This window comes from Cystoisospora suis (genome assembly GCF_002600585.1).
Source record: "Cystoisospora suis strain Wien I chromosome Unknown contig_582, whole genome shotgun sequence".
Classification (NCBI taxonomy): Eukaryota; Apicomplexa; class Conoidasida; order Eucoccidiorida; family Sarcocystidae; genus Cystoisospora; species Cystoisospora suis.
This window is the reverse complement of record NW_027153383.1, coordinates 38,648-60,402: the sequence shown is the minus strand read 5'-3', so window position 1 is coordinate 60,402 and position 21,755 is coordinate 38,648. Positions and strand designations below refer to the sequence as shown.

Sequence of the window (21,755 nt, the reverse complement as noted above, 5' to 3'; positions counted from 1 at the left end):
ACGGTGGGGACGACGTACATAGACTTACGGTGGCCCAGATCCCGGTCGTCTTCGCCCTCAGTGTTCTGCGTCTCCTCTGGAATGTGGGATGCCTCCGCCGACTCCGAACCCTGTGAAAAGGCCTGCTCGGATGAATCCTCAACCGACTGAGCGGGGACCATCTCAGATTCGGCTGCGGACTGCGAGACAGCCTGGAGGGAGTCTTCTTCCAACTGAACGGAACTTGGCTGGACTTCACTGCTCTCAGAGAGAGCAGACAAGCGACGCCACTTCTTGGTCGGAGCCGCGTACTTCGTCTGGACGGGCATCTTTGTGGCGACAGCCATTACAGGGGCGGCCTTCTTCACGGGAGCGGCGACAATGATCTCCGGCTGTTTCTTCTTCCCCAGGGAGCGCTCATTGTCAGCGTCTTCCAAAGAGATTTCGGTAGAGGTTTCTTCGGCAAGATAGCGCACATCAGTAGAGTCATACAGCAAGCTCTCTTCAGAGCCCATGCTTTCGGTATGCAATTCCGCCGTAGCACGAACCGGCGCACTGTACTCGATGCCCACCGTGTAATCCGGAACCGTAGTGCTTGCCACCAGTGGCAGCAGGCACAGGACCGGGAGAACAAACGAGAGTTGGAAATTCATCTTGACCTAAGAAAATTGCGCGAGGCGCGAAGTACCTGATTGTGAGTTATAGGCCCGCCACGGAAACAGTTCAAACACCACGACGAATTCAGACCACAGAGAGCGCGAGAAAAGATATGAACGGTAAGGACACCTTCGACCGAAGCCTCTCACTGCCGCCGTGAGAGGAAGACCGAGTCGGACGGGGATTGGTGCCTGGCGAAGAGTTCGGACGCCGTGTCGCCTGCCTCGCAAGGGGCTGCGCTTTTTGGTTCCTATCCCAGTGGTGGCGCGAACAGGCTGACACCATGGCCGACCTGTCAGGTCGCTGGCTGCAGGCCTCCTTATCAAGAAGTTCTTGTGTGCGTGTTGCAGCCTACTCAGGGCGGATAGTTCAGTGGTCGCCGCCACGTCCGTGCCCTCCTGTGGGAAAAGAACTGGCACGACTGGCTGTCCGGCCACGTGGGAGACTTGTCGGTGAGTGAGACGTGCCTCTGAGACTGTAAAATGGGGCTCATCAATGAGGCCCACAATACCGTGATTCCTTGTTCGTAGGCAGCATAGGTTCGGTCTGTTAGCTGCCGGGTCGCAGCCGGAATCCCTTTGAGGTCATCAGTCCTGGTGCATCAGGTCCGTGACGGCAACATCGTAGGCATGGCGGCCCACGACAGCCCTGGATCCATTGTCCGAAATAATCGGTATTGTTGTAGCTTTCTCGGTGCGAAGTGTCTAGAAAAACAAAATTTGTCAACACCAGTACCCGCTAGTAACCAACGTACCTGGGACTATACCTGCTCTGCTGTGCCTCTTAGCCAACTTGTTCTATTTCTATTGTGAAGTAGGCTGTGTCGGCCACCGCCTCCATAGTGTAGACCACATTCCTCGGACCTTTGCTCCGCAGACTCTACCGAGGTCCATGCGTGCCAGGCATGAAAGCGGGCGTCTGGATATTATACAGGTGCTAGCCAACCAGATGCCAGTCAGCCTATGACATATCCGAAGGTGTGACAAGGCAGGAAAGCGCGTTGGGCCATTCCTGCCCTCTGTGGTTATCGGGGACAACTTCTTGACAGCCCCCCTAGTACTGTACTGGGAGTGCTGATGCACACACCGCTGGAACGGTAGCCACTTCTGTGACCCATAAGATCAAGGGCCAGCTGCGGCTACGAAGCCGATGGGCTGCCTGGCGCGAGCAGCAGTCTCAATTCCCATCTAGTTTTTTTTTATGCTTCTCCTTCCGTCCACCGGGTGAGCCGGGGCTTCTTCTTGGTCTCGGGGCTGCTGCGTTTCTTCTGACTTGTTTTCCCCTGAGTGGTATGCTCGAGACATCAGGTGAGAAGCCGACCGGTCCGCACAGGTAGGCTGCGCCTAGTAAGGACAAAGTGAAGTCAGACGTCTGGGATATACACGATAAAAATTGTGGCCAGCCTCCGTAGCCACTCGGGGACAGCTGGCTGCGAGTGCGGCATTTAGCAAAACGGAGGTGCCGCGTAGAAGACGGCCTAGTCCGCCCAGCCGAAGAAGACCTTAGCCGTGTCAGGTGTAGTCAGGCAGGTATGACAGCGACGGTACAGAAAGCCGCGGCAGCTCCGGGCCTAATGCTCTTCCGTTGTCGTATTGTAGCTGTACACTGAAGTCAGCTTCTGCTCTACACCACACTTCCGCAGGTCCGGAACCGCGATGAAGCCATGGAATCATACAAGAATGTAGTCACCTCTTCTCGACCTCTTTCTTGCGTGCTACAAAAGTCCGTATGCGAACTGTTACACACGCTGTGAAGACCTTGGTGAGGTGTCTTGTATCGGCAGGGCGGCTGGACCTGGGTAGCCCTTCTGAGGTCACCTCGTTCTACTCGAGGCCCACTCCTTACTGCTGCTGTCCCAAGTGCTGTGGCTACGGGAGACTAGTCCCGGCCTTCCAGAATGGCAGAAGCGGCAACTACAGGATAAAAAGCTGGCACTGGTGGCTCGAGATGGGACGGCGGTATCTTAATGCCACTTGCCTATTTCGAGCACGAGCAAAGTACATCAACTGAATACAGTCCACTTTTGTGCTTGTGCTAGCCATTCAGTTGAGCAGATTGTCCCGGCGGGAGCCGAAAGCAGAGACGCCACGAAACACGTTAGCCTGCCTGATCGTGTTCGGGGGAACAAAGGATGAGTTAGAAAGGGAGGAACTACAAAGGAAAGCCCACTCAATCACGGGGCAAAGATGGTAAACACTGGAAAGCGACACACTGTGAAGCCACTGTCTTAATAACAACCTGTGCCTTTTGAGCAGTAGGGGGCGGCAACAACTGGATACACGGGATAGTAGTAAGCTGCGCGTTTCTTTAGCTCGCGCTCTTCCTGTTCGGTTTCACCCTCGGAGATGGTGGCCTCCTCCTCGCTGACGGCTTCCTCAGCGAGCCGACGGCCCTTCTTGGAGACAGAGGGCATGTACTTCGAACTTGTATGTGTGACAGCTGGCTGGTAAACCTTGGACCGGGGGGTGGGAGCCGACTTCTTGTGGACAACAGGAGGAGATTTCTTGGTAACTGGGGTTGACTTGTGGACAGGGGTGGACTTCTGAACAACGGTAGCCGGGCGATACACAGGAGCGGCGGCCTTCTTATGCGCAGGAGCGGGAACATATGTTTTGGGCATGGGAGCGGTGTACACGGCACGGCTCTTTCTACCCATCGAACGCTCAGGAGCGCTCTCAATAAGTCCCTCAGAGACGTCTTCGCTATCGACCTCGGTATTCAGGTAGCGAGCGCATGAGGAGCCCATCGCGCAGTACGGACTGGCATGGACGTAAGGCGCGTATGCGTACGGTGTGTAGGCCACGTAGTAACCACGAGTGCGGTGCAGGTCACGATCACCGTCCAGTTCACTGTCGACTGAGATGGTCGACATCTCCTCCTCGACGGGCATCTCAGCTGCGAGGCGGCGACCCTTCTTCGAAATTGCTGGCGTATACTTCAGAGGCGCCTGCACGTACTGGATAGGTGCCGCTGCTTTTTTGTGAACAGCTGGAGCAACGTACTTCGCAGGAGCCGCGACGTAAACCGCTCGATTCTTTTTACCAAGCGAGCGCAACGGAGTGAAAGTTTCGGGAACAATGTACATCCCCTCGGAGCTCTCTTCTTCCTCAAGGTAGCGAAGTGGGCTGGAAGTCATGTCTTCGGACATTTCGTGGACTTCTTGGATCGACATCTCTTCCTGCTCCATCATAAGATCCTCGCTGTCTACAATCTGGGAAGAGGTCTCACAGCGCGCCACTATAGGCGCCGCCAAGAGAAGAAGGACGATGGAAAAACGTAGAGCCTCCATTGTTCCGTTTCAAAAGATCAGATACTGCGACGGTTTGCGGGCTTGTTCTCCGTTACTAAAATCTCGCAGCAAGATCGTTCCCCGTGGGGGCTCCGGACAAAAAAGCCGATGAGGTGAAGAATGAAATGATCTGATATTCTGTCTCAGCTATCAGGGGTACTACAAAGCGTTTGCCTGCTCTGTGCGTGCCACTGTTGCGGAGGGAGAAGCAACAGAAGCTCAGGAAAGCTTGGAGGCAGCGTCAGGCGCCACCGACGCGCGCTATGTTAGCGCGCCGACTCGCCGGTCCTGGCTCTCCCAGGGTGTCCGCCAAAAAGCGCCACCACCAGTGTGGGCAGCACAGACGCGACCGTCTTCTCCAGCAATCAAACAAACCTACCTGGCCGCCCCCACGCCGAACAGCTCATCCAATGACGTTTCCGGCCAGCAAACAGAATCCGTCGGCTTCGGCATTAGCCAGCACACCGCCCCGCCGGGGCGGAGCGGGGGCTCTGCACGTCCCTCCTCTTCAGCAAGGAGAGCCGTGCACGTGCACTACGCGTGCAATCAGTGTGTGGAGGTCTAAAAAAGTGAACAGTGATGACCTGAAGAAGCTGGTTTCTTTTTGATGGGACGACTACTAGAAGATGATTACCAAAGGAAGGAGTCGACTCCAGCAGCTGCTCGGGGACTCAGTCGTTAATCAGTTTCTGAGGTTCTGGCACACTCGAATGAAGCCCTGCTATGTTCAAGGGGGGCTGGACAAAGGAAAAGAGACATGGCCGCAGCATCACTTGCACGGGAAAGAGCTATGCACTTGCGATGCCCCGTAGTGTCCACGCGTTTTCGTTACAAGTTTAACAACTGCAGCATGCAGGACTACCTAGTTCTGTAGTGGTTCCAGCGTAGCATACGTCTCCCAGCCTGTGGCCGCCACCGATTCGGGGGTCTGGGCCGGCTAGAGGGAGACGGAGGGAACCAACGTTAGCGATATCCCGTGGAACGTACGCTGCTCAGTCCTGGAAGGCGTGACGCAACAGGGATAGCGGGCACACGTAAGCCGCAGTGACACGCATGTTGATCATGCAAAAATCTCGGTCCTAGCAGGTACAGCAAGGTCGCGTACCGCGTAGACTTGCTTCCTCAAGCTATACTTCTGCAGGCAGCTATGTATTCGTCCTTTCCTCGCCCAAGACCCCCAGTGGCCCACGTGTCAAGTTGCACATCCGGATAGGTCGAACAAACCAGTTGCACTGCGGAGTACAGCCTTGACAAACAACGTATACTCCAAGGTAACAATCACCTATCCGCCTGGGTGCACGGGTCAGCAATTCACACCATAGGACAAGCAAGACTCTTCCGCATGGCCACGGTTTTCCGGGTTTCTCGGTCTGTCTGATCCGGTCGCGCGACCGTGGTCTACCTGTCCAGAAGCACGCTCGGAGAGGCGATGCAGCAGCAACTGTTCGGACACGTTTTGGGCTGGTCAGAGTGTCTTTGTCCGTCACGCCTTTGTTCTCCACTCGGATTGTTCCATAGACTATTGAGGAAGTGTGTCGCACCGGGGTTACAACCGCCGCCGATTGACACACAGGGCTGTATCCCTCACCAGTAGTTGTCGCTATTTCTGAGCTTACGCAGGGAGATCTTGCCGAACAGACGACTACTCTGACCCACGTACGCTTCTCAGAAGACCGGGCTCAGCTCCAGTCTGAGAATTCATGCTAACGATCCACTGTCGGATAAAGGGGCGCAAGAAGCGTGACGTTGAGGTTTGAGCGCAGGTGGCCCAACAGCATGCGAGCTTCTACACTAGCTGGGTTTGGACCAAGAGCTAAGTGAGCATGTTACCCCGCGAGCACCCGCCAAAGAAGGCCAGACATTAGCGGCTGCCTTGAAGGCATTCATGCACATGAACGGGCGGGCGGACCGAGAGCCGTGTCAACTTGCCGTTCGGGACTCAGGTTAAAGTTGAATACGTGTGACACACGCCACGACGAGCGTGGCCCAGCAGCTTCCCGTCCTGTCAAAAGGCGGCCGTCGGCTCCTGTCTTTTCTGAGCTGGCTCCTGTGTTGCGCGCGCGTGTGCTGTTCAGGAAACGGAATACTTTCGTGCCCCTGCCTGCGGAGCTTTTTTCTATTCCGCGTTTGAATAAGAAGTGATCGCGGTAAAGTGGTGGAAAGCCAACTGTACGGTGTTTGCTGCTCCCTCCGGCGAATGGGTGTTGCGGGATCCGCTGCGAACCTGGCTTCTTGCATTCTGCAGTTTCGCTTTTTTCCCACGTGTCTTTTTCCCATTAACTTGGCCTTTTTTCGTCTTAGTCCTTCAGGCGACGTGGACTTACGGCGTCCTGACTACTCGGGAGGCAGCCAGCGGTAGGGACGGTCCGGGGCTGCTCGCAGATCTGCCAGAGAACTGCCAGTAGCCGGTTTATTTTCTGTCTTCTCCCGCTTCTTCGTTTTCTCTCAGCCAGGGTCAAGTTCCAGTCGGGAGCCATTTGGAGGCTTTTTTTCTGGCCCCAAAGACCTGTCTCATCTCTCCAGGCTTCGCGGACCCCGTTGTTTTCGAGGGAATCAATCGCCAGAGCTGCACAGGTCAGATGCAGTGACATCTGGGATGCCCGGCTCCACCGCGCTACTGATTTCTGCCCGATTCAGGAGACCCACACGCTGCTGTCCCGAAAGGACCTCCCGGTCTTAGAGGCCACGAGAAAGGTCTGCGCACTTGCGTAGGCGCCTTGCCGTTTTTTTTATCTCGTCCGTACCAGGAATTGAACAGGGTGGCCACTTGGTATTGCCCGGTTGGGTCCGTGGTTTTATAGGTGGAAGGTGGGCGTATTTGTCATTGTATCTCTGTACGGAAGCATCTCGGACACCGGGAACGCTGCAACAGCAATACGTGAATATCAACGGGCCGCAGTTTCTCCGAATGCAGTTACGATGTGACGCCTCCCGTCCTGGGGTGAGACAAGGCGGAGCTTCAATAGTACGAAAGCGGGAAGGTTTTTCCCGTTCTTCCCGAGGTCAAGCACGCCTTGAGGGGGGGACACGCCGTGGAGAGGATGCAGGACGTGTGCTTTCGGCTCGTGTGGTCGGTTCTCAGCACTGTGCACGGGGGGGGGTTCACTCTCTGAGACCATGCGGCCATGGGCCGGATGCGGCACTCCGTTGTTTTCTCTCCGTGTCCCTACAGTCCGCACGCAGTACCACGAAGTAGGGTCTATGCGTGTAGGGCGTATTGAAAATTTCTATCTCGAAGTGATAGAGGCCCACGGGCCATGGTGCAGCTGTATCGGACAGGGGCAGTAGAAGAAGTGCGACACTGGATTCCGTATTAACCGCGTGCCCTACTCTTAGCGTGACTCGCAAGACCTGTTTCGAAGTCTGTGTATACCTGACTCTCCGTTGGGACGAAACCGTGCAGTCGCGACAGCAGTCCTTCCTCCAGTGTACTTTGCGTTGAATTCGCTTAGTACCTTACCTCCAAGGGAAACAAGGCATGCTTCACCAAGCAGTGGTCCCAGCGGGGGGAACCAATGAGGCCACGTCGTTGGCGCCCAATTATCTCGTCTGCCGTCCCGCAGAAAACACACCCCGGCAATCTCCGAGAACCGGTGCGGGTCGCGTTACCGGGGGATTCCGAAGTTTCTCACAAGCAAACACGAATGCTTCACGTGGTGTGCCTTTCGTTTCATATTTCCCGCCTGTTGGCCGACCGTCTGAGGAATCAGGCGGTGCTGGGTTTTTGCTGAAGACCGACGGACGTGTCTTACCACCCCAGCAGCCTTCTCCGAGTTCACGTGGCGGAAGCTTTCCACGTCACAGGGAGATCGATAACGGGGCTAGCGCTGGCAGCCGAAAAGGCCTTGGGACTCAGGGTACATTCCCCTACTCGACTACAGTCGAGTATCAAGGTCGAAGGCTGGCCCGAGAGACCGAGGAGCCGTCTCAGGGAATCGGACCTACGACGGACGGTGTCTATGGAGGTGCTGGTGACCTCTCTTCAGGAAGTGGTTTGTCTTGTACAGATCTGGCTCCAACGGATCGAGGTTCTTTGTCTGGAGTGCGAGAAGAAAGTGAAGTTTCCTTCTCATCATCAGCGAATTCTCGGGTTCTAGGTTTCACCTGCGGAAATTCAACAAATGGAAACACGCTGTCAGGAGACACCAGGGGACCTTGGACGAGTCTGAAAACAGGGAACACAAACCTCTTAGTTTCACCGGGGCACATCATGAATTCGGCCGCATGCTTTCCTAATCAGTTTTTCTCTTCTAGTGGAGAGGCTGCTCCTCCTCCTCCTCCAGGGGTCGTGGAGAACTTTGGCAGCAAGGGTACTAACAACGATTCGTTCTTTCCTGCTAATGGGGTTAAAGATGGGAATGGATTTCTTCAGTCAGATCTATCGTGGCATCCACTCAGCTTCCCGTACTCTGGAGAGACAAAACCGTCCCCAATGACTGGAGCCCAGGTGTACCCAGACCGTACCGTGGAGCTTCCAAAGTACAATCCGTTTGAGCAGCCCTTTGGGAGACAACCCCTGGACGCGGCACCTTGGTCTTCTTTCACTTATGTGCCTGCCGGTCAGGAAACTCGGGGAAGGCAGGCGGCTGTCTACACGGCAGGACAAAAGGAAGTGAGCATGTATGGAAACTCTCAAGCCTCCCCCGACCAATCCCGACTGGCAAATGGAGAAAATTCCGACACAAGCATACACGGCTATTATACAAGTCCGAGTGGGTGCGGTGCAGGGGTTCCTCGGCCCCGCGGCAACAACACCGCGGCAGCTGTAAATGCAAATACGCCTGACTACCAGGGACTTCCCACAAACGTTTACAACCAGGCGGTAACCCTGAGCTGGGATCCCACGCATAATGGCGAAATGAGGAATCTACAGCCAGACGGCAACCGACCATTTCCCCTTTCTTCGGAAGGGGCCACCGCAGCAGGCAGCGGTCCGTCGGGCCGTGATGCTGAATATGAGACTGGACAGATACATCAGTTGATGAAGAATGTACATGAGAACGAGCCTGTCAGTTTGCAGCATCACAATGTGAACGGCAGCAACTCAGGCAGCGCTTTTGCATTCTGCGGTGGTGGAGACTGCCCCCCGCATGCTCAAACCCAAGGGGGCTTTCAGGGGTCGTCGAGTTTCTCAGGAACGTCAACCCCATGTGAGGAGGGCGTTCCGAGTACTCCTAACAGAGGAGGAGACGAAGCGGTGAGCGCCTGGGGGTCTTCTTCGACGAGCATTACCAAAGACAAGTCAAGACAGAAGTGCGAGAATGACAGCAGGAGGGAAGGCAAGCAGAACACGAGGGAGGACAACGGGTGGGCAGGAGGAGCTCCTGGAGGGTTGTGCGTAGCAAAGGTCTACTTCCACAAGAATAAGGCGGCGTGGCGGACGGAGGCACTTATTGGACGTTCCAAGCGACAGAAGAGTTTCTCCTGCAAAGTAGGGACGGCACTCGGATCTCTTGCCTGTTTCTGAAACAGTGTGATCGGATAGCGGGTGCATCATATAATCACTTATAGAAAACCAGGTGTCTTCGCGGTGCGTAGTACTACCAGGCTACCATTCTCACGTTTGTTTGCGGGGTGTCCGATTTTCTACCCTTACGTAAACTTGTTTGTACGCACTAGCTGTATATCCCTGTCTCTAGTAGGTACAGCTGTATCCTTGTGTCCGGATGTAGAGATGTGTGCAGTCGAATTGTCCCTCACAGCCTCCTCCGTGTGCCAGCTTAGTAAAACCACTACTCTTAGTATTGATGTCATTCAGCGGGGATCCTTGTCTCTTAATTCCGTAGTCAGGGTGTTCGTGCCTCCCGGTGGTACCCAGGGGTTGACGACCTCTGCAGCCTTCCCTACCTTCTGTGATGCATGCTTGGTGTGTGCGCGTTTCTATCTTCTGTTGGTGACTCTGTCATCCCGTTGCACTGCTGTTTCGCTTTTTTCTCTTGTCTCTGTTGCGTTGCTCTACTAGGACTGGTATCTCCTGTCTTCTCTCATTGTTTTGCTTTTTAACTTGATGCGCAGTCTCCCCCGAACGTGTCTTTGACTGGCTATGTGATTTCTTCAGCAGACACCTTGTGTCCCTGCACCTGCTGTAGAAGAACTTTCACGGACGTCCCGGTGAATTGTTTGTTTCTCAGTTTTAGCGGTTTTCGTGTTCTCTTTTCTTGTGTGATGTGTCTTTCAGGTCTATGGAGAAGCCCGTGCCCGTGAGCTTTCAGAGTGGGCGAAGCAGTTTGCATTGCTGTCCGGGAGGCTGCCGACTGACGCAGAGATTCCCGTAGGAAATGCGTCAGAGATGACGATCCCCGTAGTCGATTTCCCTCCTCAGTCATCTTCAGCTTCTTCCTACGAAGAATACGGCAACACGCCATCAAATTCCAGCCGTTGTAGAAAGGCTTCTCATTTCTCAGAAGTTTCTGGTACGTCCTCTTCTCGTTCGTCTTCTTTTTCGAAAAGTCTCTCCAGTGGGAAAGTTTCGAGATCAAGAAGTCCTCAGACCACAGAGAACGCGTGCCCTGTTACTTCCGGGACACCAACGACCTCCACAGCACCGTTCCAGGATACAACGCCTGTCTTGCCTGGAGACAGCAGAGAAGAAGACGAACGATCCGTCAAACTTAGGAGTTTTGCACCTTCTACGCTACCACCTGATCCTTTTCAGGGGGTCCTACTACCGGGTCATCATCACGACCACTACAGTCATTTTCAGCAAACAGCTCCCTCGACGTCTCTTTCTCTTAACTCTCCCTCTGCCTCACAGCTTTATCCTGGTTTCTCCCATTCGGAAAATTACCAAGGAGACATGCAAGTACAACGACATCAGAACTCTTCTTACAGTCAAATGAATGATTTAGTTGGCTCTAGCACGCCGTCGCCTCTTGAGCCTGGAGTCTGGTACGCTCCCCCTTCTTCGTCTCAGTCTCAGTTCCCTCCCGTCTGTTTCAGTGCCCCGCCTTACTCCGAGTTAAGACAAGGACCAAGTCACATTTCCGAGATCCATGGTAATCATACGCCCTTTCGACGACAAGAGCAGGCAACAGACGTCCCTGTTTTTTCCCCGCAACTTGCGGCAGCTGTCACAGCGACTGCTCAGGCTAACAGCAACAACAACAACAACGGCTTGCACCACGAGAGATGTCGTCCGGAACACGAGAATGCTGCTCCTGCTGCTGCCGTCACACGATTCCAGGGGGGGAGCCCTGACATGACATACACGGAAAGCGGATCTGGCCACGAGGAAAGACATAGGGTAAATGGAATGCAAACGGTGTGGCTTGGAGAGAACCGTCAGTGGAGAGGGACGACGGACATGGAGAGAGGAAGAGCTGTAGATTTGGCTAATGGTTGGACTGGACATGTCTACGGCACAGGTCCTGTGAAGGGAGAGAATAAGCAATGGGATGACCGCAAGCCTTCATACACGGAAGGACAGTTTAAAGGGGGGGATGCCACTGGAGAGAAGAAGGAGAAGGTTCAGAGAATATGTGCAGTAGATGAGGGGAAAGTGAGAGAAGGAGGAGCCAAGGAAGAAAAGCAATTTGTCTCAGATGCCTACCCCCATTTTAGTCAGGGAGACGACATATGGAGTAGTAAGGAGTTATTGTATCAGCAATCCACAGAGCAAGAAGATTCGTCTACGACACAGGAAGGGACAAGGCTCGGTTCTGGCGGGGACATCGTGTTGAATAATAGTTTCAGGACATCTAAGTCGGGCCTCCCTGGGGGCGAATTGCAAACTGGGCTTTCCTACTGTCAGCAGGGAGTCCGAAAGGAAATGATAGATAAACAAACCTCGCACGAACATTCTTCACTGGCAGGTCCCCCTTCTTCCTGTTTTCCTCATTCTCCTCTAAAACCTCCGGGCTCGTCTATAGCTACTCCTTCAACGACTTGCCCTGGTGTTCCATCTCTTTCATCTTCTCCTCCGCTTTTCTCTTCTGCGATTCTCCCACCTGCGTTCGAGTCAGCGTCGTTCCTTCCTGGCTATCACACTTCTCCCCAGATCTCTCTGATTTCGGCAGGCTGCTTTTACCCACAAAGCGAGGGAGGGCTTCCTCGCGTGGGAGGTATCCCCGCCTCGAACTCTCCTATGTATTACCTCCCTCTGGAAGCTCACTCGGTTACCAGTGATGACGGCTCTGTGTTTCCTTCTCATTGTACTGGGGGAGAGAATGTTTATACGGCTCCACAGACTTCCCTTGCAACTGAAGATTGTCCAGGTGCTTCTGTCCTGTCGTCGGGAGCAAGTGTCCTCCTCGCGAGAGAAAATCCCTCTGTGAGTGCGTTGTCTGGACCTCGAGAGAGCTCAGAAGGGGAGAAGAGATCGGGGGGGCCCTCCTCAAGGACGTCGTACAACGCCAAGTCATCGAGCTCATCAGCTCGTCTCCGTTCGATAGGCAATTCTACACCCTCAGTCATATCGTCTCTGTGCGAAACGAAGACACACACACCTCTCCAATCAACTCAGCAGAAAAAGCGCACTGATTCCACTGAGAAAAGAAAGAGAGTCAGGAGATCTCGTACCAAGGCCGTAAACGCCGAGGCTTCTTCTTCTGTCCAGTCTTGGGGTCTACCACCCGGTGGCACTTCAACTTCTTTTTCCTTGTCTCCCTCTTCTTCGTTTTCTTCGAACGCTCCTCCTCTTCCTTCTGTCTCTGGCTTCGCAGATGCTGCTTCCCCTCCTGGTTTGATGGGTGCCTCATCCTTTCTCTCTACGTCGCAGAGTACAATGCTGCAGGGGGCCCATGTAGCTGCATGTGCCGTTTCAGCGTCCTTTTCACAAAGAAAACCCTTCGAAGAGGTCCTGGCCCAGGCTCACAGATGCCTTGACAGGGAAGAAAGCAATACTACAGAAGTAAGGAGCGAAACTGTTCCCGGGTGTAAGTTACTACAACAGACAGATAATTCACTTTCTCAGCTGCGAGATCCTTTTGGCGGTCTTCCTCTTTCTTCACCTGATGGGAGAATCGTTGTATTGCTCCATCCTGTTGAAAGCCGTCATCCGCTTCTCCAGCCGAAAACAGATGGTGCAGCAGTTTCAGGGGTCTCTCCTCAGGTATCTACCTGGGGAGAGGGAAGTCTCTATGGGGATATTAGCAGGGATTGTCTCCCCGCTCAGTACGGAGTGCAGCATGAGGAAGGGGTTGTCTCACAGGCTTTAAGTGTTCTTCCATCCCCTTGTGTGGATGAACGAAAAGACTTTTTCAGCGATGGTTTCCCCCCTAGCCACCTTAGTCGTCAAACAGAAGTAAGTGGGCAGGAGGAGGCAGCTCACCACCATGCGGCTACTTCAAATATCCCGACTTCAGAATCTCTTCTTCCTCACTACTATCTTTCCATGGGGGATTCTCAGAACGCCGATCACAGAGGAGCTGATGGAGGTGAAGACCCAACTGTATGTGAGCCACAAAAGAGAGACAAAGACCCAGAACCCAAACAGGAGAGTCATCGGGACCAATACATCGAATCATATGCAATCCCCTCAGCCTCAGGAGAACAGGGGACACTTCCATTATACTTTTATAACTCGGCACAACAGCAGCAACCAGCATACAATGTCTATGCGATGTCTCCTTGTAGTGTTGATATGGTGAAGGATTCCCATCATGACACGAATACTCAGATCGTTTGGAACACAAATGGTTCTTGTCTCAGCGGTGAAAGGAGTGTTTCAGGATTCTCTCAGCCTCCCCAAGGCATTTCAGCAAATGAAGGAACGGCTCAAAGAGAGGAGAAGGTATGGACCGGTCCTTATAGTCAGTATCACCACGCTACCCCGGACCAAAGTATGTGGTGGTCGAGACAAAAAGGAAGTGATGAGTGTCAAGATAGAAAAGAGGCAGGGGGAGGACAAGAAGTTCAGAATGTGTCTACACCTGGTACATGTGCTTTTTTCCCTCCACCACAGCATCAAGCATTTGGCTCGGAGGAGACATGTAAAGAAAGACAAAAGGACCAATGGCAAACAGCATGCAATGATGTTGTCACAGCAGGACATGTCCAACAAGGTCCAGTGAGCGGAGTTGTGTCTGAACTTGAGTCGGGGCGACCCCACCCTGTTTCGTGTGAAGGCGGATCGGCATCATCTTTCAGCTCTTTGCCGACACTTTCCGAAGGAGAAGGAGGAGAATGTGCCCAGGGATATGAAGGAGGTAGGAACACAACCTGGAGAAAAGGAGGCGGACTGAATAAGAAGAAGAATTCTCGTAAGTACGGAGTGTTCCATCATCAAGATGACTCGACTGATGCTTCTTTATCCCGTGGCCAAGAAGGATTTGAAGGGTTACCTAAGGCACCCCCACTAGATGTTTCTGTTTCTCCATCGTTCCTATTGTCAGATAATGATGAAGTCTCTTGTCCCCCTCTTTCCTCTTCAAATCAGAACGGCGCTTTGTTTCTCCATCCTACGGCAAGAGATCTCCTGGGTGAACAGGGAGGCCAAGGAGAAATCTTTCATGCATATGGTGTTACTCCTGATATGAATTGCCCCTTACCTGTCTGCTTCTCTTTGCCACAGCAGCTGTGTAACACGGTAATGAACGGTCCATCGGCAAGTCAAACAGATGCACAAGAGAGAGAATTTCTTTCAGGTCACTCAGCATCGAAAGGCGAAGGAGGCGAATCAGCAGCAACGCCTGGGGAGACGAGACGTGGATCAGGTATCGCTTCATCTTGGGGCTCGGACGGATTACCCCAAGAGAGCTTTGGACGTGAATGTAAAGAAGAAGATGAAGAATATGAAGAAGGGAGAGCCAAGAAAGGTGACCATTCGGAGGGAGGAGAAGGCCTTCTTTCAAGTGGAGAGGCTGAATGGATACGAGAAAGAACAACGTACTTTCAGGAAGATGATGAAGAAACAACTTTCTCGGAATTAGAAGGACTGGGACTTCTTACTCGTCCAAAGGGTGGCAGACTGAAGAGATTCAATGTCGGCAAAAAGCCTTACAGTGGTGTCCGTGGTATCTACTTTCAGCAGGGAGCATGGAAGGTACGTAGAAGAACGCAATAGACAGAGCCCCCGTTCTTGCTTTCTTCCTCTCCCCCCTTACTGTCCGTAATTTCTTTCTGTTGTGTCAGTCCAGTTCGCAAAGCATAGAGATCCAGCGGAAGAGGCTGTTTTGGTTGAATGGGCTGCCGGGGGAGATCTAGGTGATCAGGTCTTCTCAGTCATATTCTCTCCTTGCCTACGTAGCTATTTGATTTCTCTTGATCCGTATGACGTGCCCTTAGCAGTATAGTCACTATGGCGTGCATGACGAGGGCACTCTTCACGGCGTAGGCCCTTAGGGACAGTGGAGATCCAATCTCTCTCTCTTAGGGATGACTCCGTAGAAAACAACAACTACTGAGAAAGAGAAAGAGTGGAGTGGTCCATTCCAGTTGAGACCTACTCCACCAACTCAGAAACGATCAGAAAGAAGAAGAGTATCATGGAGGCCCTAGCACGCGTGACCTCCTTGTGCTGCTGCTGCTGGTTTCATGTGTTTGAAAATATGTGAACAGAAGCAACGGCGTCTTGATGAAGGAACGGTCGGGGGTTCTCGCAAGTGTGTTGTACGAGTATACACATGTGTATGCCTGTGAGTCGGCGTGTCTCTGTGTTTAAGGCTCGCACCCCTCGTGCATGCACTGGAAGTGAATTTTCCTCTATCTATCTATCTGTCTGTCTATCTATCTATCTTTCTATCTCGTCATGTATCCTCCTTCCTTGAGTACTTGTGTAAGATACCCTCTTGAAAATCGTGTTTACTTCGGTATGTGTGTGTTTTTCGTATGTGTGACATTCTTGTGGCTTGTTTTCCGTCCATATGGGAATCCCCAGATACTGTATGAATATGCATGAATATATCTGTATGCTCATGGATGTATGAAATGTGTGTATGTAAACATGTACGTATTATAGATGATGTTTTGCCCTTCTCAACCAGAGTTGAACATGTGTGTGTGATCTATTTCTTAGGTTCGATACCGTGGGAATGCCGAAGAGGTCGTCAAGCTCTTTCCATACACTCATGGAGTAAGTCGTGTAAGGCCTAAGGGACCATCTTCCGTTTCGTGTCCTTCTTCTTTGTTGTTGTCGTCGTGCTCCTCGTCTTCCCCGATCATTACTGGCTTTCTCGTATGAGTTGTTTTTCCTGAGACTAACACTTGAGTGGTCGTTTTTGCTTTCCTGCGTCCTTCCCTAAATGCTCATCGAGATGGCGCACTTCTATGAATGCATTTGTGTGTTTACTGAGATTATATCTTTGCTTTCATGTAGGAGAACGATCGTCCTATGCAGTATGAAGGATCTACCGTGAGCGAGCTATCTCTCCATGTTCTTTACTTAGTTATAACAAGGTCATCCAGTCTTCTTTTGGTATGGGCTGTCGGGGTTCATCACATACACACGCCCAAGTACTTTCTTCGACACGATTGCTTCTACTATCTATATCCTTTTCTGTCTTTTCATAGAAATATGTATGTATATATCTCTGCAGTGCTTTTTCATACGTGATGCATGCATGCATGCATGCATGCTACTCTCTAAGGTTTCTTTTGGTTCTTTTCCGGTGCGGGTGTAAAACAAAACGCTTCAGGACTTGCGGAGTATGTCAAAGCAATTCAAGCTCGCCCGCCAATTTCTTCGGCAGGTCATTGCGAAGGGGAGGCAACTACATGATAGTGATGGAGAGGGTCTCTCTGAAGATGAGCCCGGTAGGTCCTTATAGATGTTTCTCCGGGGTATCTTATCGCATGGTGCATCGTTCTCGTTTCTATTGTCGTAGCGTAGAAAAGTCAACTAAAACAACAACCCCAGCACAGATCTTCTAGTTTTCACAGGCACCCTCGTCCCTGCATGTCGGCCTAGCTTCTCTTCTGTAAGATACTTAGCTACTCCTTTCTCTTTTCTCGNNCTTCCGCCGTCCGTATGTATGAATGGTTAAGAGTTGATATCTCATGTTTGAACGTGTACTTACTTGATTAACTTAATTTACGTTACCGTACTCTCTTATTCATCGTGGACCACGTGTTTTTCTCGAGGACTTCACTCTAGCTTTCCTTCTTCAATCTTATCTTTCTACCCCGTCATTGGGGGGCTTGGTGTGGCGTGGAAAGATACGTATGCCTAGTTTCACTTGGAGGTAGAGAAACCTAGCATTCACGTTCTTAATATGTGGAATTGTGTCACCACCTACTTATCTCCCTACCCTGTTCGGGGATGATGTGTTTGCTAAAGCCTCTAGCTGGTCTGACTATTGAAGAGTCTGTTGTTTGTGCTTTTTCTTCTGTCTTTGGAGGGAAGAAAACATGTTTTCTTCTTTTCTTCTTCTGTCTTTNNGAGAGCGGGGGGCCAGGGGTGGGAGAAAGGCAAGCCGTTACTCAGTTACTCTAGTTAGGAGTGGAAGAGTCATCTCACCTTTCTAAGTCTTAGGATATCTAGTCTACACGAAGAGTGATGTATGTACACAACTTTGTAAATATACGTATATGTATATGATATCCCTATGCTTGGGAAGGTTATACATATAGGACTGTCGAGTTCTCTTTTGCATGTAAGAGCCGGGAGATATGCATGTCCGCTTTCTTATTCTTCCTTCTTGCTGTATGTTCTCCACCTCAGCGTGGCTTAACAAACGACGAGCGGCGGCGTCAACCAGCAGTAGTATGGGTCGGGGCCTTGAATCGACCACATCATCACGTCTAAGGAGACATTATTGTCACCAAGAATCTTTTCCATACATGTCTCGACATTCTCGAGGTGTCCGAGGAACACTCGATTCTCTTTCTTCTCCTGTCTTACGAGAATGTTCTGGAAGCCCTCATGATTCTTCGTCGTCATTCCATGCTGGTCGTTATTCTCGACGCTTGACCCGACGGACTCATTTTCTCTCTTCTCCCCCTAGTGATACATCTTCTCGGCCTCTCACACCGAAAGATTATTATGCCCCGGCACCACCGAGCCGAATTGCCTCAGCAGGAGGAGAAGAAGAAGACGATTGGGGATCAGAAGGAGATTTTGCCTCTTGTGGAGATGGGCAGAATCTTTCACATTCTCAATCTAACGGGTTGTTTGGATTGAAGTGGGTTTCCTCAAGACACGAAAGTAGAAGAAAAGGAAGTAAAGGGAAGAGAAGTGCCACAACCTCACATAGACGGCATTATGGAGGACCCTATTTCGGAGAGAATACAGGTGTCATGCATGTCTCTTCGTCTTCTTCACATGTGAAAGGAGGAAGGAAATTCGCAGGTGATGCTTTTGGACGAGAAGGAAGATCTTGCCGTGGATTTCATGATGGTGGAAAAGGGATAGGTATCCAAGAGGTGTACGTACACCCTAGTATGGAACGTATGATGATGACGAAACCTATATCAGGAGCTACTTTCTTCAAACCTGTTTTCTTTCCACCCTTGTTTGGCCCCGAATCGGAGCCATGGGGCTTGAGAGCCGATCGGATTCTTGAGGAAGTAAATAGCCTGGAAGAAAAGAGAAATGCCATCATCATTAATGCTATGCACGAACACCCCCCCGCTGGAAGGCACGAAGGTGGTCAAGAAGACATCCACATGAAGTCCCGTGGTCATATCGGGCGGGGAGAGGGTACAGAGGGGAATAGAACTGGAACGGATGTGAAAGAGGATGAAGACGCATCGAAGTCTTACAGCGTCGGAGGCGAAAATGTCACACGACAGAATGGACGAGAAGACGAGAAGCAGACCACAGAGGGACAGGGGAAAGATGAGGAGAAAAAAGAAGAGAAGTCTTGTGTCAAAAGCCTTCTAGTTGATCACAAGAGAGAAGAAGACAAAGTGATGAAATACATGATGGCCATGCCGCCTCTTCATATACAGAAAGCGAATGCGGAGATAAATAATCAGTCATCGGCTTTCTGCTCCTCCTCCTCCTCCTCTACAACCTCTGTGGCTTGCCTTGGCTCTCCGTATTCTTCTTCTTCTTCTATCTGTGCTTCACCAGCCGGTGTTTGTGGTACAAGGCCCGTGGAGGAGTCAAGCAGTTTGCCTCTCGATATGAAGAGAGATGAGAGAAAACGGCCAGCCGAGCGGAGTGAAGGTGATGAGGGGGAAATCAGTCTTACAGAGAAAGGGGGAGAAATGAAGAGACGGAAGATCGACGTACAGAACGGACAGGGAATCCGGGAAGATGGTGTGACGATACTAACACAGAATGGGTTCTCCCCAGATATGAGAGCACGAGAAGTGGAAGGCGAAGACATTAAGAAAGTCCCATCTTCCTTCCACCACCGAGGAGAGACAGAAGGACAAGAAGTAGATGGGACGATGATGGGAGAAGAAAGACCTTTTATGACTCAGGAACCATCTCATGCCCTTCGACTGGATACTCCTAACCGACAAGAACAACTCTCCTTTAGTGAAAGACTCCATCCTTCTATATGCATTGCCGGAAGTTCTTTTCCTTCTACTACAACTATTACTCCTTCTTTTGCTACGTCATCATCATTCTCTACGCTTCTTCCCGTGGAATCTTCTTCACGACCGCCTTCTTTCCCTTTTGAAGAACATCCTTCGTCTCGTCTCTCTTCTTCTCAAACTTATTCCATGTGCGCCGCTCCTCCTCCCCGTTATGAGCGTCATAGATCTACGGCCGCAGAGAGAAGGGGAGCACGAAGAGATCAGTTCGGTCGCTTTTTGCCAGGGGGTGGCTCTTCATCACCCGCCAGGCGTACAGCTTCTCCTAAGAGAAGTACAGGAACTCCAGGGGGGGGCCTACCACAACCACTATCACCTTCCTCTTCCAATAGCTGTTCTTCACTCTCCATGGCCTTAAACTCGTCCTCTTCTAACACATCTCTACCCTCTCATGCTCGTGTCTCTTTGTCTCACCGCCACTCATCTCTACTTTTATCTCAAGCTCATCATCCTATCGATCCAGAGAGACAATCAGCATATCGACTCGTTTCTTCTTATCCGTGGGACTTTCTCTTTGACTCCCGGGTACCGGGCCGATTTAGGGAAAGAACCGGGGAAGGAGGAGGAGCAGAGCATGGAGTTGTTCCTCCCAGGAATCACCCTTCATCTCTCTTTTATCCACAACAAGGATAGGCCTATCCATACAGGAGTTCTAAAGGGGGCTAGATGAATGAAGGGATGGAAAAGAGTAAGAAGAAGGCAAGAAGAGAGAAAAAGTGGAGAGGTACACAAACAACACGGCAATTCCATTTCACTCAAATATGATCTGGTGCTCCTTGCATGCATGTTCTAGATTTCCCTATCTCCCGTCATTCTGCCTGCTGGCGTCAACAGGCGGGGGCAAGCGCCTTGCTGTTATCTTCTTAGATGCTTCTTTCTCCCTCTCTTCTCCGTCGGAGAACCCCCCCTACCGATATCCGTTCACCACCTTGTTGTTCTCTCTCTTCACATGTTGAAGAATGTTCATTGAAAGAAGACAAGAAGGGAAGGAGGGGAAGAATAAGGTACCGATCAGGAGTGATGAGAGGGAGTTGTTGTTCCTTGATGTAATTCCGGAATCCAAGAGGGGAGGAGACAGTTTTAAGAGACCTTTCACCCCAGCAAAGTATATGAAAGGGAATCATTCATTCTTCACAGCTTTTTTGGCGGTTGCATGCATTCTTGGTTCGTATGCATCACAGCGTTCTTTCTTCTTATGACCTCGGGAGCCCTCTATAGAGGCCCATAGATCCATACAAATCTTCACAGTGTATTGGTTATTTGAAGAGAAAACTAAGCTTCAGCTAAGCTAAGCTAACACAAGATGAGTTTGTGAAGGTACGTACTACTACTTCTACTACGTCGAGTGAATCTCCGACCTAGGAGTAGATAGATCTTTTTGCTCTATGCCGATGTGAAGCTTCTCTTGTATTAGAAGAGTACTACCGATACAAGCGGGTGTAACTTGTTTCTTTCCGCTGTCTTTTTAATTGATCTTTGGCATTTTGAATGTCCTTCTTCTTCTTCCTGCTCTCCCCCTCTTTCTTTCTTTTGTTGACTCCTCGTATTGCTTCTTGTAAGGCAAGGAGGAAGGCATTCGTCACATCGGCCGCATCATCGACCTTAGAGACCTTCATCAAGCGACTTTTTGAAAGGAGAAGAACCTTCCCTGGTTTCTTGTTCTTCTTTTTCTTTTTCGTCTTGAGCGGAAAGAAAAGCTCTGACGTATTGTGTCTCTTCTCTTCGCTCCTTCTCTGTTTTGGGGGTGTCGGTTCTTCTTCCGTTACTTCTATGAACGAAGAGGATGTAGATAGCCAGGTAGACATATAGAGATAGATAGACAAGGGAGGCGTTTTGCTTGGAAGAAGAAGAAGAACGTGCCAAGCCTTCTGCATGCAAAACATAGGAATGACGGCATTCTTCCTACGACTACTCTACAGCATGGAATGAATAATTGAGCGGACCATGAGAAAGAGAGAGATGTATCATATATATGCAAAGGAAGCATAGCATCGGTCTTTTTCTTTCGGTTTCTCCTGCTCCATCTTTTTCTTTCTTTCTACATGGTGAGTGGGAATGGAATGGTGGCGATAGGAGTGCGCGCTCTTGAGAAAGGAGGGACGTATGCAGCGATGATGTTTTCATTGAAGAAAAAGAGAGAGATTATATATGTATATAAGGAAGGTGGGATAGGCGACGACAAAGAAAACGCCTTTAAGAGGTATGGTGCCTCGGATTGTCGCTCGCTTCTTCTTGTTCTCTCGCCTTTCTTCTCTTGTTGATATCTAGCCATCTATTTGTCTACCTGTTCATTTGTCTTTCTTCTCTTGTCTTCTTCGCATAGCATGATCTTTGTATTTGAAGAGCTTAAAGGAGTTTCTCTTTCTTTCTTGTTCTCTTGTCAAGCAATCACTTCCATATATACATA

General features: G+C 51.1%; 3 protein-coding genes across 3 annotated transcripts; 1 reads left to right on the top strand and 2 right to left on the bottom strand.

The window, feature by feature from the left end:
• Window positions 1-810, bottom strand: CSUI_001474 (uncharacterized protein; the record flags this gene model as incomplete). The annotated part of the gene is made up of 1 exon (XM_068061680.1): window positions 1-810. A coding segment is annotated over exon 1 (630 nt), but the record flags the coding sequence as incomplete, so codon positions are not given.
• Window positions 811-2,756: 1,946 nt separating this feature from the next.
• CSUI_001473 (uncharacterized protein) lies at window positions 2,757-4,219 on the bottom strand. The gene has a single exon (XM_068061679.1). It carries the CDS (start codon window positions 3,923-3,925, stop codon window positions 2,864-2,866), a length of 1,062 nt encoding a protein of 353 aa, XP_067926348.1. The 5' UTR covers window positions 3,926-4,219; the 3' UTR covers window positions 2,757-2,863.
• A 1,610-nt stretch (window positions 4,220-5,829) lies between these two features.
• Window positions 5,830-20,970, top strand: CSUI_001472 (ap2 domain transcription factor ap2x-5). Its single transcript, XM_068061678.1, has 5 exons — window positions 5,830-9,356; window positions 10,104-14,906; window positions 15,879-15,944; window positions 16,498-16,615; window positions 17,523-20,970. Exons 1-5 carry the CDS (start codon window positions 7,404-7,406, stop codon window positions 19,979-19,981), a joined length of 9,399 nt encoding a protein of 3,132 aa, XP_067926347.1. The 5' UTR covers window positions 5,830-7,403; the 3' UTR covers window positions 19,982-20,970.
• Window positions 20,971-21,755: the final 785 nt, after the last annotated feature.